Below are 16,226 nucleotides of genomic sequence, written 5' to 3' on the forward strand. Positions count from 1 at the left end.
CATGTACATCTGGAATGAGGAACTTAATACCTACAAAGGAAGCTCATTTTATCATTAGACAAGCTAATCCTTTCTCTTTTAGTAAAGGAGAAATTCTCCTTTGTCTTAGGTAAAATGTACATATCTATAACATCTACCTATGACCCAGCCTCTGCACCTTGCAGCTATAGAACAATTAGCGTTACCACGTACTGAGCACTTATTTGTGCCATGTGTTGTGCTAAGAGCTTTTTATACATGATTTCTTTCACTGCTCACAGTGGGACTAATATTGTTCCCATTTTACAGATGAGGAAACTGAGGCACAGAGAGATTCTGAGACTCACTGAAGGTCAACAACTAAGTGGGGCCAGGATTAGAAGCAAACAAGGAAACTCACTTCCAATGCCACAGGCAGGGTGGCATAGTGATGACAAGGGAGGACCTGGGTGCCACACAGGCTTAAGTTCAAGTCCCAGACCTAAGCGGCATTTACTGGCTGCGTGAGCCTCTGCAAATGACTTCACCTCCCTGTGCCTCAGTTTCTGCCTCTATAAAACGGTTCTTGCAAAGATTCTAGAGAGTACCTGACAAGGTCTTCCAGACAGTAAGTGCTCAACAACTGTCAGGATTTACTGGGCAGTGATGGTGAAGCCCCTGCGCCAGGCCTTTTCTGCAGTTCTCTCCTCCTCTGATCTTCCTACTGGAACAAAGAAACCAAACCCTTCCCCTCTCCCCATCCTCCCTTCCTTCCTGTGATAACCAGCTCTCCCACTGGGATGTTTACTGTTTCTCATTACTGCCTTTGTCTCAGGAGGGGAAGGAAGAAAGAGAACCTGTCTGCTGGGGGAGGGTGGGGCAGAGGCTCTGTCCTCCAAGGGCTGAGTGGGTCAGAAGAAAAAGCCCTAGACCCAGAGTTAAGAGGCCTGCCTTGACATCCCAATCGCAGGAGGCCATTAGCCCAGAAGATAGGGCAGGCAACCACAGCTTCACCTCTCAGAGCCTCATCATCCTCATCTGTAATTTGAGGATCAGAGCCCCTGCCCCAAAAGGCTGCTGTAGGGATACAATGAGATAATCCATGCAAACCCATCTGACAGATGAGCAACAAGTGGTACGTTATTATTTCATAATCTGGATGGTTGTGCTGTGTAACCTTGGGTGAATGCCTTGGGGTCTCAGTTTCCATATCTTTGAAATGGAGAGAATAACCCCGGCTGCCCTGTGTAGGTTGTTGGAAAGGTCACAGAAGTGAGTCCTTCACACATGTGCAGGGCATCCTGGTTAACATGGCCATTCACACCCATCACCTCACCAGTCTTCACACACCCAAGGAGGTAAACAGAGGACCGGTAACATCCCCATGTAACAGATGGGGAAACCAAGACCCAGAGCAGAGAAATGGCTTTCCCAACACCACACAACTAACTAGCAGTGGCACCAGGTCTAGAAGCCAAGCCTCTGGGCTCCCAGCTCCTTATCTTTTCAATTCAAGCGACAGGCACAGGAGAAAGCCTGTTCAGATCCTGACGTTGCCCCACATGTGTGGCAAGAGGCCACATCAACCCCAACTGTTCTGCTCGATGGCCCTGACCACACAGATCCCATTCTCGCTTCCACACCGTTTCTGCCCATCTGATCACAGATACGTGTCCTCTCCACAGGTCATCAGAGAGGTCAGCAAGCCCGTTGGGGGCGCTGAGGGGGCAGATGTGCCCAGATCCCCAGTCCTCCTGTGCAAGCTGGACCTGGACAAGGTACCTCTGTCTTCACAAGGTCCCCTCTGGGGCAGAAAGTGGGGAGTCAGCACAGACTTTGCCCCAGGGGACTTGAAGGCTGGTGGCAACGCCAGGCACTGACACTGATATCGTATGAGCCCTGAATGCTTACACAACATTAGGCAATCAATAATGTCTACTGAATTTCATGAATGAATGAATGCCCATGACCAAGGTGCAGTACAAGCCAGAGGAGGGAGCAACTACCCTGTCAGGACAGGAGGAGGTTGAACAGAGCCATGAAAACTAAATTGGAATGTGTCAGAGAAGGAGCATGCCCCAGTGGGACATGAGTGAAGCAGTCATTTCACAGTCGGTCAGGCCACTGGCACATACACGCTAACACCTATGCTTCACCAGGTACTCTGGGTGATCAAAGGACTCAGCCCCAAATCCTAGGAGGAGGGTTAAGACCCACACACATGGGTCTCACACGACATGATAAAGGCTAGCATTACAGAAAATATGACTGTGTGGCAGGCACTGTTCTAAATGCTTTATATGTATTGCCTAATTTAATTTCTGTAACAACTCTTTGATGAACTACATTTTCAGAAGAGGAAGCCAAGGCAAAGAGGTTTGCCGAAGGCCACATAGTGAATAAGAAACAGAGCTAGCTAGCTGATTTACACCCAGCCAGCCTGGCTCTTGATTTGGCCACCCTGCCTTTCAATGGGAGCTACCTGAGCTCCACTAGACAAGTAGTTAGTGAGCATCTGCCGTGCATCAGGTTCTCTGCTAGGCACGGGGTGCAGCCCTGACAGCAACAGGCCCAACCCCTGCCCTCCTGGGGAGGGGTTCAGACATGAATCCAGTCATCACACAGACTTAGAAATGCCAGGCTGTGTAACTGCCTGGAGGGCAAAGTACCAAGTACCCTGGGAGCATATGCCAGGGGGCTGCTCTTGTCTTAGGGTCAAGGAAGGCTTCCCCGAGGGAGCACATTTCAGATGACGGTGAAAAATGAGTAAGTGAGGGGACGGAAAAGGCATTCCAAGCAAAGGGAACAGGCCCTGGAGGAAGAGGAAGCATGGATGTAAAGAGGCCAGTGTGGCTGGCTTTGGAGAGAAGGGAAGCATGTCGGCCCTATTAAGAGTCTCCAGGAAAGCTGTAGTGAGGAGACAGGGGCTCATGCTGGCTGGTGGGGCAAGGGCAGGGGGCGGGGATGGGCACCTATGTTGAGCTTTAAAGAATGGGCAAGATTGCACTGGGGCAAAGGTTAGGCCAAGGGACAGGGGCTGCAAGGGAAGGGAGCAGCAGAAGCAAAGGTGGGGTCAGCAGAGTCATTAGGAGAGGGTCCTCCACCTGTGCTCACTTGGCCTTTGCCTTTAGTGGGGCCTGAGGAGAGCAGTGTTGACAGTGCGAGCTTGTGTGAGAGTGTGTTTATGTACACACCTGCAGGTGCATGCTGTGGTGAAGTTCAGACGCTGTGGAGAGAGGAGGAAGGCGCAAGCCTGTAGAGCTGAACCTTCCTGGGGCTGAGTGTACAGGAGTAATCAAAATGCTCACGGTGGTATTTTTGGAGAAGAGTGGGAGTGAAGACGTGGTATTGGTGGCTCTGTCTCTCCATGGACTGCTGTGATTGAAATGCCATCATCATTAAGTCAATTCCAAAGTACTTACAGTGTTCCTTTCTATTTGCCTTCTATCTTAATGAAAAACTTACCATCTGTACCCTGTCACAGAACAAACAGAACCATAACTTCTGTTTCACATTTACGGGGTGATTTTTTTTATACTTTTGACAGTTCCGTCCCATTTCTGATAGTTGCCATTTTTCCAGCCTTTGAAAATTGGGCGAAGCACACGGCCTCTATTACTTCCCCTGCCCCCCAGTACTGAGTATCCTTGAGCCTGGTCTCAGAGGTCCTCGGCAGAAAAGGTTTAGGGGCCTCAGAGCTGTAAATTCACTTTTTTAAGTGCGTGAGTGTCATTTTAATCTTGTCCTGAATCTGGCTGGCAAAGTTTAGCCTCTTAAAGTAAGAGGGCAGCATGCCACACAGGTGTCAGAAATGATGCAATCCCTTGGCCTTACAATTTCACTTGGGCCGGCTCCCTGTTGCAGGGAGCCCACACAGCAGCCCACTGAAAGGGGTGTAATTCACATGAGAAAACCAAACGCTTGGGGAGATGAAAGAATTCTATCAAATTCCCACAGCTGATAGGTGGTAGTAGAGACATCATTTCTTCCAAGGTCCATCTGACTATGCTGCACTACCTCCCCATAATACCTAGCAGGCACTTAACTGACCTTGTATGAATGAATGGATGGATGGATGATTGGTCCAGAGTTGGCATAATGAGTGGAAATAATGTTGGCTGGCAATGAAGTTGTTACCATGGTTTGTATATATATGTGTCTGTGTGTCTTTACTATCCTCTCATCCAAGTTAGGATTGTTTTGGGGGGTTTTTGGAGTATTCTTTTTGTTTTGGTTTGGTTGGGGGGGGCAGGTAATTAGGTTTGTTTGTTTGTTTGTTTGTTTGTTTTTAGAGGAGGTACTGGGGATCGAACCCAGGACCTTGTGCATGCTAAGCATGTGTTCTACCACTTGAGCTATACCCCACCCAAGTTAGGATTGTAATGGACTCCTCTCTCATCACCACTCATATTTATTGGTCACCAAGTCCTGTCATGACTATTTTGAAAATGCCAAATCATCTCTTTTTCTCCATCCTCACTGACATCTTGGTTCATCCCCATGTCAAGTCTCATCTTTCCCAAGATGACATTCTAAGTGCCTCTTTTGCTTCTAGTCTTGCCTCTCTTATCCATCCCATATGATGATGCTGGAACTAACTTCTGAACCAACTTCCAAACCAACTTCATTACATTAGTGTGCCACTTAAATACCTTCCCAGATCCCCATCACGCACCAAATACAGTCCAAACTCCTAGGACACTTATCTGAGTCTACTGTAATGAATTACCTCACTCCCTAAGCAAACTGCGAGTACTTGGAATACACAGCCATCCTAAGTTATCACTGTCCTCCTCATACCTGGTACAGTATCAGGCACATGACAGTTGCTGACAAATATTTGTTAGCTAACCCTATGCACCAGGGTCAGGGGGAGATTGAACCAACAAAGGGAGACTTTTTGAGTGCACCCACTGATGGAAGGTTGTCTGTGTCCATCCCCAGAGGCTATCCCAAGAGAAGCAGACCTCAGACTCTGACAGCCTGGGCATGGGCGACAACTGTTCCACCCTTGGCCGCGAACATGGTAGGAGCCTGTGGGGGCTCAGTCGGGAGAATGCCAGAGCTAGGAGGGTCTTGCCATGGGCACACAGTGCAGAGCAAGTCCTGAACACTCTGGAGACCTGGGTGATGTGACCTGGCCTGTCCATAACTGAAGCTGCAGGCCAGGCCTTGTGTACAGGCTGAAAGGCTGCTGGGAAGGCTAAGGATGGGTGGATCTTGAACTTCGGGCTCCCTCCCCTCCCCTAACTCATCTCCATGGCAACAGGCAAAGGGAAGAAGAGCAGCCTGGCTGAGCTGAAGGGTTCAATGAGCAGGGCTGCAGGCCGCAAGATCAACCGCATCATCAGCTTCTCCAAGAAGAAGGCGCTTGCCGATGACCTGCAGATATCCTCCACTGAAGAGGAGGTTCCGTGCTGCGGTGGGTACCAGGCATGCAGAGGAGGAGAATTCAGACCCTGCTGATGAGTCCTGGAGCCAAACCAGGAGACCTTCCAGGCCTCATCCACCTCACTCCCAAGGCAGAGGACAGAATCCTCCTACTGAATGGCTAACCCCCACTCCATCAATAATCCACACCCTTCCATCACTGCTCCATGAAGCCCTGACTCCAAACAGAAGGAAAAGCCATCTGAGTCCCTTATTTCTATACTCCCTGTGACCTTAGCTCCAATCACTGCCCATGTCTGGGCCTCAGTTTCCTCCACCATGACAAGAGGACAGTATCTTACTTCCTGGTATATAATATGCCAGGTATGTAAGTTACAGCCGAGTCTTTGAAAGATATTTCTTGGATAAAAATATTTAAGTACTTTTCATCATAAATGCATTCAAAGTGAATTAAAAGTGGTTTGGAAGGAAAAACATATTGTTTACCTAAATGCATTGTTCCATGTACTGGAATCCAATAGAAAATCGTATATTCTAGATATGCAGTAATAGTTTACTAACCTCAAAAAATACTATAGAAGTACATGGCTATAAAGAAATATTTTGTAAGTGAATCAGGACACATTACGGTAAAAAAATAAATTAAAACCTAAAATGTTGAGAGGGAATTTTAAACTCGGCAGTCATCGGTCTGTACCTCATGGGTTTGATAATTCTTTTATCTTGGCCAGATGTTTCTGTTCCCACGTGCTGCCACCAGGTGTCAGCATCACCCATTATTTTGTCTTTAGTAACAGTTCTGGTATTTTAGGAGGAAAGGCAAGAGGAAGAGTTGTGTCTTTTATTCATTCTATATAGTAGCTCCCTTTTCACCAAGCTTAGTATGGGTCTAAAGGCTGTGTAGGGATGTACAAATATGATTATCAGTCCCCATTTCAGACAGGAAACTGAAACCAGAGAGAGAAGAGGATGCCTGAGATCATAGACCAGGAGTGAGCTGATTTAGGATTCAGAAGGCCTTTTTTTCAGCTAGAGCACAAGGTTGTCCAGGCACCCTGTCCCTGGGGTGCAGACCCATGCACCTAGACTTGCATCCCCCAGGGCTACTGGGAGGTCACACCTCTGGTCTCCCCCTCCTAGGTTATCTGAATGTGCTGGTGAACCATAGCTGGAAGGAACGCTGGTGCCGCCTAAAGCGCAACACCCTGTATTTCCATAAGGACCGCACAGACCTGCGGACCCACGTGAACGCCATTGCCCTCCGTGGCTGTGAGGTGGCCCCAGGCTTTGGGCCCAGACACCCATTTGCCTTCAGGATCCTGCGCAACCGGCAGGAGGTTGCCATCTTGGAGGTGAGAGGAGAAAATCCTTGTTGTTCCTAGCTGAGAGGAGCTCTGGCCTGGGCACTGGCTTTTGTCCTGGGGACCTTGCTACTGACATTACAGGGACTAAACTACCAAAAATAAAATGTGACTTACAGAGTCATTATTTCCTTAAATTTAAGAACTGAGAGTGGCAGTAAGTACTGGGCAAAGAAAATAAGACCAAGAGGTTGGGTCTTAGTTCAGGAAAAGACCAAGAGCCCATTGATCCTCTGTGGAGCTTTGAACAAAGCATGTGGCTGCTCTGCCTTCAGTTTCCTTATCTGGAATGTGAGGGGGTAGTTATTTAAGTTTTAATAAAAAGTAAATTTTTTTTAAAATTCAGAGAATACCCAAATTTTGTTTTCATATACAAATGGTCAGGAAGACTCTGAGGATAGTGACACTATGTGTCTTAGAGAGGTGGTCAGGGAGGGCTTCTCTGAGGAGGTGGCGTTAAGAGCAGAGACCTAAACAGAAGGAAGGTGGGAGCCACTTAGGTTTCTGGATGCATGTTCCAGTCTTGCTCCTCTTGGATCCCTAAGTATTGGGTACATAACTGATACTATATGAATATGGGTTTGGTTGAAGTGAGCGGGTAGCCAGAGTCCCTGATGGTGCCAGCGTGAACTCGGCTTGTGCCTCCTCTCCCCCAGGCTAGCTGTTCAGAGGACATGGGCCGCTGGCTGGGGCTGCTGCTGGTGGAGATGGGTTCCAAAGTCACTCCCGAAGCTCTGCACTATGACTACGTGGATGTGGAGACCTTAACCAGCATCGTCAGTGCGGGGCGCAACTCCTTCCTGTAAGGGCTGCACCCCACGGTCCACAGCCACCCACAACCTTTCCTGTCTCGGGTCCCTCTCAGAGGCGGAGTCCAGCCTTGGGACTCGGAGAGGAGGGAGGAAGGGCTGAGGAAGGCTGCTTCCTCCAGAAGTCAGAGTGGGTGCCTTCCTCTCCCAGCAGGCAGGAGTGAGCTAGCTAAAGAGGTAGCCCAGGGTTGGGGGATGCTATGGATGGAATGAGCCAGAAAGGACAAGCCCTTTTGCACAGTGACCTGGGCTCTTAGGTTCCCATACCCTTGAGCCTGTGGCCAGGCTGGTATGCGGGGTCTGCTATTAGAAGTGCCAGATTCGAATCACAGCTCTATCACAACCAACAGCTTGCGCTTTTGTTTGCCAGCGTGAGTCCTGTGTTCATATTTACAGAATGGAGGCAATGGCTAACCTGCTTCCCGGGTTGTTGTAAGAATCCTGTGGGTCCCTGCCTATGAAGCCCTTAACACAGCAATGGCCCAGTGCTGCCTGGCATGGTTGCTATCACTAACCTTCTGATCTCCATTATAAGCTGCTGCCAGAGTCAAATGAGAGAGTGGAGAGGAAAGCACTGCAAGCTGCAAAGTGTCATTGTCACCATCATCATCATCCCTTGTATTTTCTAGATATGCAAGATCCTGCCAGGATCAGTGGCCTGAGCCCCGAGTCTATGATGATGTTCCTTATGAGAAGATGCAGGTATGGTCCCTTGGGACTTCGGGAATGTAGCAAAGGTCACTTGTTAGTTCTCCCTCTCCCTCACTTCTTTTTTCCTTTGCCTCAGAGATCATTTTTCATTTAACCAGCAGCTAGAAGGTGGGGGAGAAGGGGCCTCCTTGCCATAGACCGTGGCTCAGGAGGAGGAATCCCCGGTATGAGAGGCTGGGCAGTGCAGTGGAAAGATCCCCCGACCAAGAAGAAGAAGGGCTCTGCAAGCTGTAAAGGGGAGGGCTGTCCACCTTTTTGCCACTCTGTGAACCAACACTGCTGAATCAGTGCTGTCTCAGGGGAATGATAACTGGGTGGCTGCCCCCTCAGGCCTTTACCTGGTGGCATCCACACTCTGGGCTTCAGCAACCAGGACAGTCTCCCTGTCTTGCTCACTAAACCAAGGAGATGCCAGTTTACTAATTTACAGTGAGGCTTCTGTAGCCATCACACATCCCATACAGGTAGCATGCCCTGTGTCTTCTCCTCTCACAGAAGAGCTAGAAGACCACATTCTTATCAGACGATGGAGGGTGGGTCAGGCCTCACAGGTTGAGGGGAGAGAGAAGGGCAATCAAGCTGCCAAGGAAATCAGATGTGTCTGTGGGCCAGGACCTCTGCCTCAGATAGTGCTGGATGACTCTCTGAGCTCTCACCTCTCACCTCCAGGACTCCCTGTGCTAGAAGCTTCTTCAGCCATCCTTTTGTTTACATGGTCCTTCTTTAGACTCAGACAAACCACCAGATGCAGCATGAGATTTTTCTCAGCTGCAGAGTTTAGTAGCGAGAAAGCTTAGTGCTTAAGGACATGAACTTTGTACTCAGGGCTGAGTCCAAGTTACCTTGGGGTTCACTTCTCTGGTCCTCACTTCCTGGCTCCACGTGGATATGATAAAACCTATTTGACAGGACTATTGCAAGAACCAAGTGAAATACTTTATGGAAAGAACTAAGCACAGTACCTAGACATTGGAAGGTCTTATACAGAGGAGTAAACGGTACTGCTGTTATCAATATCATTATATTACATTATTATCATATTCCACTCATGGTTTCCCGAGTTTGACAAGATTTTGAGTGTTCTCAGTATTCTTCATGCACAAATACAGAGCCAGTTTATTAAGTTATGTCACTTCTACCATTGGCTGATCTCATCCATGACTTTTTTTTTTAACTAAAGACTCTATATTAGCAATTCCGAAAATCTGAAGGCTATGTCCAAATGATGTGAGGACAAAAATATCTATGATAAATCAAATATGGTCACCCACAGTCTCTTGAAACCTCCTAATCTTCCTCTCAGCAGAAATTCCAGTTTAGGGATGCCTTCTGCTGCCCCCCTCAGGAAGGTATGAGTTTCAAATGATACACTACTAATGCATGTGGTTTATACATTGCTGAGGGTGCACATCTCAAAATGTAAGGCCAAGATCTCAGAGGCTGCACAGCACTCAGCCACCAAGTGTGCACCAGAAGGCACCTGCACTGACCCTGAGCCCGCCTGCACTTCAGCTTCTCCCCTCATCTCCCGCCCAGGACGAGGAGACTGAGCGTCCCTCTGGAGCCCAGGTCAAGCGCCACGCCTCGTCCTGCAGTGAGAAGTCCCATCGGGTGGACCCGCAGGTCAAAGTCAAGCGCCATGCCTCCAGTGAGTTCTCTGTGAAGGGAGGAAGGGAGGGAAACACTTCAAGGTGGCCGGGGAGGGTAGGGGGCTGTCTCAAAATCAGAGCCCTCCAGGGCTCAGGCGTGTAAATAAATGAGTGAAGAGAGGTGTCAGAAAATACTCTACCATAAAAAATAATAACAGCACAAGCAGAGTGATAAGGGGCAGCTGGCAGGCGGCCTTAGAGGGGAAAGACCGGAAATGGGTTGGGGGACGCTGCAGTAAAGTGGAGTGCTCAGACCCCAGCTCTACGACAGCCACTACTCGGCTCCAGCTGAGGCCCCTATGCAGCGGAGCCAGCCCAGATTTGCCAATTATTCAAAATGGACCAGAAAGCTAGACTTTTATGTGAAATCTACTTGTTTTTTAATATCAGCAACTATTTTTTATAAATTTAACAATACATAAAGCCATACATATATACATGCACAGCTCTCCTGTGTCCCAGCCCAAGCTCTGCCTTGCACCCCACAGCTTACTGAATTGCCTGTTTGCCACACTGCTCAGTCATGACTAAGTATGCCAGACAACCCTACAGTAAATTTTCTTTGGTTCCCAACAATAACTTCTACTCCTGTATGATTTATCTTTATGATCAAGCCAGCTTCCTGTAGGACAGCATGTTCCAAGAGTCTTTTATTTGTTGCTTTAACTTTCTTCCCCCACACCTGAACAAAGTTCTAGTCTTTGCTTTTGAAGATTTATTTTTTAAAATACTTTTCTTTATAATATCTCCATTTCATTAGAATAGATAATCTCTTCTAGGATTCCTCACTTGGTCACTAAATTGCTATGTAACTTTGGAAAAGTCCCCTCCCCTCTCTGGCTCTGAATTTCCCCTCTGAACAATTAGAGGGTTGTTGTGTAACATTCCTTCCTCTCTGTGCTCATGGACACTGGAAATACAGGGCCTTATGGAAAGCGCCTTTTCAGAACTGGAAACTAAATCGAAATAAGCATGTAAAATTAAAGAAATTACAAAATATTAAAGAGAAAAAAAAACCCTAACAACAAAGATGACAAAAACAGACTCTTCAACTCAAATCTTACACCAAAGCCCAGTTTATAAGAGAGAGAAAAGCAGAGCTGCTTTGGCTGCAGTCAGGAGGCCCACTTGGCCTAACTTTGGCCCCACACAGTTGTAGTCTGTGACCCACCACTATGGAATCATTGGCTCCTTACAGACAGATGGATCTAGTCCAACGTTTTTCAGATGAAGAAACTGAAGAACAGAACAGAAGAGTCTTACCAGAGATCATGTATTAATTACCTACTGCTACATAACATATTATCCAAAGTTTAATAGCTCAAATAGTAAGTTTGTGTTCTGTCAGTCTCCGTGGGTCAGGAATCCTGGAGCAGCTTAGTTAGGCAGTTCTGGCTTACGGTCTCTCGTGAGGTCTCAGTCAAGATGTCAGCTGGTCACGTGAAGTCATCTGAAGGCTGAACATATTGGAGGATCTGCTCCCAAGATGGCTCACTTGCACGCCTGGCAAGTTTGTGCTGCCTTTTGGAAAGAGGCCTCAGTTCTTTGTCATGGGGACTTCACCACTGGGCTGCCTGTCCTCATGACAAGACAGCTGGCTTCCCCCAGAGCAAGTGACCCAGGAAGGTGGCACAGGGCAGAAGCTGCAATGTTTTCGTGAACTAGCTTTTGTGATCATCTCTGCCATAACCTAATGGTTATATAGGTCAGCCCTATCGAGTGTGGGAGGGGACTGCACGAGGACATGAATACAAGAAAACAGAAATCATGGGAACCAAGGGGATTACTGAGAAAAGCGGTTGCATGATAAGCTCCACTGACCCATTTCCCAGAAAAACAACCATAATTGGTGAAAGTTACTAAATGAAACAGTCATTTAAAATCTCTAGAAACTGTCCTAAAGGCATATAGCAAATGAAGATTTATTCCAGAAAATTTACTAAATCTCAGTAAAAAAAAAAAAAACAGTGAGAGTTTGTAGTGTTGGAGCCACAACCCACTCCTTTACCCTTTTCCCAGCTCAGTGTGACAGACTCTTTACTCTAGGCAGGTGTGGACAGGAAATTGGGGTTCTCTCTTCCTAGTTCCCAGTCAAGATCTGCAGCATCTCCCCAGTAAGAGCTGTCACCAGCATTTCTCATCATCCCCAACTATGTGTTACAGATGCTAAATTCCAGGTGAGTGCAGCCCAGAAGTAGGAAGCTCCCTTCACTACCCAGACCCCACTCATTGGGCAGAGGCTTGACCCCAGGTAGGGAAGGCCAAGGATATGGGAGCCAACTGCCCTCACCCCAGCTCACTTATAAGGCAGGTGTTCCACAGTGGGAGAGGCAAGCTAAGATGAGAGGTTACTTTCCCCACCCAGCATCCTGCTCATAAAACAGAGGTGTCACGCCAAGGGAAGCAGGCCATTGTTCCTATCCCTAGATTCAGAACAGTGACTCAGAGATTTTGCCTAGGGTGAAAGGCAGGTCATAAAAACAAAGAATTTCAAAGCTCTCCTTCAAAAGAATTGACTTTAGTTGGAACAGAATGTAGAGCAAATGATGATCCAGGACATTGTCAAAAACAATAGAGCAATCAGCTGACAATTAGCGGAGCCTAACACCTCGGTGTGATTAAGTTGCCAGTAAAGTCAGGCAACTTAACAGAAAGATCAGAAAGAGAACCAGAGAGAGCCCTGCTAAGACCACTGTTCTCCCAGGGTGACCGTGCACATGCCCAAGGCTCTACCCGCTGACGCTCAACATCAAAGGATTCAGCTGCAGTGAGAAATGTACTTCACTAAAAGAGCCAGCTAAGCCACTAAACAAACAAATAACCTGCTGGGGGTCGGCGATCAGTATATCCAGAGATGCTACAGTATATTATCTAAAATGTCCGATTTTCACAAAAAAAAATTATGACACATGCAAGGAAGTAGGAAAGTGTTACCCATGCAGAGGGAAAAAAGCAGGTAACAGAAACTGCCTGTGAGAGGGCCCACATGTAGAATTTAACAAAGACTTCAAAGCATCCTTTGTAAATATGTTCAAAGAACTAAGGTAAACCATGCTTAAAGAAGTAAAGGAAGGAACTGAAAGTGAAGAAGTAAAACTGTCACTGTCTGCAGAAAACATGATACTAGACATATATAATTCTAAAGACACCAAAAAACTATTAGAGCTCATCAATGAATTTGGTAAATTTGCAGGATACAAAATAATATAGAGAAATCTGTTACATTTCTATACACCAACAATGAACTATCAGAAACAGAAATTAAGAAAACAATCCCATTTAGAATCACATTTAAAAAGAATAAAATACCTGGGAATAAATCTAACTAAGGAGGTAAAAGGTCTATATGCTGAAAACTGTAAGATGCTGATTAAAGAAATTGAAGATGACACAAATAGATGGAAAGATACACCATGTTCTTGGACTGGAAGAATCAATATTGTTAAAATGACCATACTGCTCAAGGCAATCTACAGATTCAGTGCTATCCTTATCAAAACACCAGTGACATTCTTCACAGAACTAGAACAAATAATTCTAAAATTTGTACAGAAATACAAAAGACCCCAAATAGCCAAAACAATCTTGAGAAAGAACAGAGCTGGAGGAATCACACTCTCTGACTTCAAAGCTAGTCATCAAAACAGTATGGTACTGGCATAAAAACAGACACATAGATCAATGGAATGTGACAGAAGCCCAGAAATAAACCCATGCACTTACAGTCAATTAACCTATAACAAAGGAGGCAAGAATATACAATGGAGAAAAGACAGTCTCTTCAGCAAGTGATGTTGGGAAAACCGGACCGCTTACAGGTAAAAGAATGAAGTTAGAACATTCTCTGACACCATATACAAAACTAAGCTCAAAATGGATTAAAGACCTAAATGTAAGACTGGATATTCTAAAATTCCTAGAGGAAAATATAGGCAGAACACTCTGACATAAATTAAACCAATATTTTTTTGGATCCCCCTCCTAAAGTAAAGGAAATAAAAGCAAAAATAAACAAATAGGACCTAATTAAACTTAAAAGCTTTCGCATAGCAAAGGAAACCATCAACATAACAAAAAGACAACCTACTTGCAAATGGGTGAAACTATTTGCAAATGATACAACTGATAAGGATTAATATCCAACATACACAAATAGCTCATACAACTCAACATCAAAAATACACACAACTCGACTGAAAAATGGGCAGAAGAACTAAAGAGATATTTTTCCAAACAGGAAGTGCAGATGGCCAACAGGCACATGAAAAGATGCTCAACATCGCTAATCATCAGGGAAATGCAAATCAAAGTCCCAATAAGATACCTCATACCTGTGAGAATGGCTATTACCAAAGTCTACAAATAACAAATGCTGGCAAGGATGTGAACAAAAGGGAACCCTCATGCACTGGTGGGAACGTAAATTGGTGCAGCCACTGTAGACAATAGTATGGAAGTTTCTCAAAAAAATTAAAAATAGAACTACCATATGACCCAGCAATTCCACTCCTGCGTATATATCTGAAAAAAAAAAAAACAAAAACACTAATTTGAAAAGATACATGCACCCTAATGTTCACAGAAGCATTATTTGTAATTGCCAAGAGATGGAAACAACCTAAGTTAACAGATGAATGGATAAAGATGAAAATATATATAATGGAATACTATTCAGCCATTAAAAAGGAACAAATCTTGCCATTTGCAGCAAAATGGTGCACATTATGCTAAGTGAACTAAGACAGGCTCAAGGGTGTACTGTACAATGCAGGGGACATAGGCAATATTTTGTAGTAACCGTAAATGGAAAGTAACCTTTAAAAATTGTATAAAAATTTTAAAATCTTTAAATAAAAAATAAAGAAGTTAAAATTTTTTTAATTTTAAAAACATAAAAAGAATAAGATACCTAGGAATAAATCTAAGGAGGTAAAAACTCAGAAGACTATAAGACACCGATGAAAGAAATTGAAGATGACACAAGCAGATGAAAAGATATACCATATTCTTGGATTGGAAGAATTAATAGCGAATAAAATGACCATACTACCCAAGACAATCTACAGATTCAGTGCAATCCCTATTAAAATACCAATGGCATTTTTTACAGAACTAGAAAAAATAACTCTAAAATGTGTACCGAAACACAATTTAAAAATAGGCATAGGACCATAGACATTTTTCCAAAGAAGACTTACAGATGGCCAACAGGCACATGATAAGATGCTCAACATCACTAATCATCACGGAAGTGCAAATCAAAACCACAATGAGGTATCACCTTACATCTGTCAGAATGGCTATTATCAAAAAGACGACAATTAACAAGTATTGGTGACGACGTGGAAAAAAGGGAACTCTTATGCACTGTTGGTGGGAGTGTAAATTAGAGGTTCCACAAACATAGAACTACCATAACACCCAGCAATTCTACTTCTGGGTATGTACCCAAAGAAAATGAAAACACCGATATATGTTCTATGTTCATTGCCGCATTATTTACAATAACTAAATATGGAAGCAACCTAAATGCCCATCAATAGATGAGTGGATAAAGAATATAACATATACACACATCACATATTCACATAATGGAATATTACTCAGCCATTAAAAAGAATGAAATCTTGCCATTTGTGACAACATAGATAGATTTAGAGGGTATTATGCTAAGTGAAATAAGTCAAGAGAAAGACAAATACATATGATTTCACTTATATGTGGAATCTAAAAAACAAAACAAACAAACATGACAAAACAGAAACAGAGTCAAAGACACAGAGAACAAACAGGTGGTTGCCAGAGGGGAGGGAGTCAGGGGGAGGAGAGAGGTGAGGGAGATTAAGAGGTACAAACTTCCAGTTATAAAATGATTCATGGACATTAAATGTATAGTACAAGGAATATAGTTAATAATTATATAATATCTTTGTATGGTGACAGATGGTAACATGATAACTACATGGTGATCATTTTGAAATGTATAGAAACATCAAATTACTATGTTGTATACCAGGAACTAACACAGTATTATAGGTCAAATTTAGTTCAAAAACAAATTCATAGAAAAAGAGATCAGATTTGTGGTTACCAGAGGTAGGGGTGAGAGGAAGGGGATTGGATGAAAGTAGTCAAAAGGTACAAACTTTTAGTTATAAGATAAATAAGTACTAGGGATGTAATGTACAACATGATAAATATGATTAACACTGCTGTATGAGAGTTGTTAAGAGAGTAAATCCTTAGAGTTCTCATCACAAGGAAAAAAAAATTTTTTCTATTTCTTTAATTTTGTATCTAGACAAGATAATGGATGTTCACTAAACTTACTGCGATAATCATTTCAT

At 44.7% G+C, this 16,226-nt stretch overlaps 1 protein-coding gene and 1 long non-coding RNA gene across 18 annotated transcripts in view; one reads left to right on the top strand and one right to left on the bottom strand.

Moving 5' to 3' along the window:
• Positions 1–16,226, bottom strand: part of LOC106728585 — a 94,237-nt gene that overhangs the window by 64,940 nt on the left and 13,071 nt on the right. The gene's annotated exons all lie outside the window — the stretch shown is intronic.
• Positions 1–16,226, top strand: part of AFAP1L1 (actin filament associated protein 1 like 1) — a 57,815-nt gene that overhangs the window by 32,199 nt on the left and 9,390 nt on the right. Inside the window, exons 9-15 of one of the 2 annotated variants that reach the window (XM_032477063.1) lie at positions 1,644–1,736; positions 4,903–4,984; positions 5,228–5,380; positions 6,490–6,701; positions 7,367–7,512; positions 8,149–8,221; positions 9,767–9,878. In XM_032477063.1, coding sequence (XP_032332954.1) covers positions 1,644–1,736; positions 4,903–4,984; positions 5,228–5,380; positions 6,490–6,701; positions 7,367–7,512; positions 8,149–8,221; positions 9,767–9,878 — 871 coding nt within the window. The remainder of the gene's footprint in view (positions 1–1,643; positions 1,737–4,902; positions 4,985–5,227; positions 5,381–6,489; positions 6,702–7,366; positions 7,513–8,148; positions 8,222–9,766; positions 9,879–16,226) is intronic. The other variant, XM_032477064.1, reaches the window with a different exon arrangement.

This window comes from Camelus ferus, chromosome 3 (assembly GCF_009834535.1).
Source record: "Camelus ferus isolate YT-003-E chromosome 3, BCGSAC_Cfer_1.0, whole genome shotgun sequence".
Classification (NCBI taxonomy): Eukaryota; Metazoa; Chordata; class Mammalia; order Artiodactyla; family Camelidae; genus Camelus; species Camelus ferus.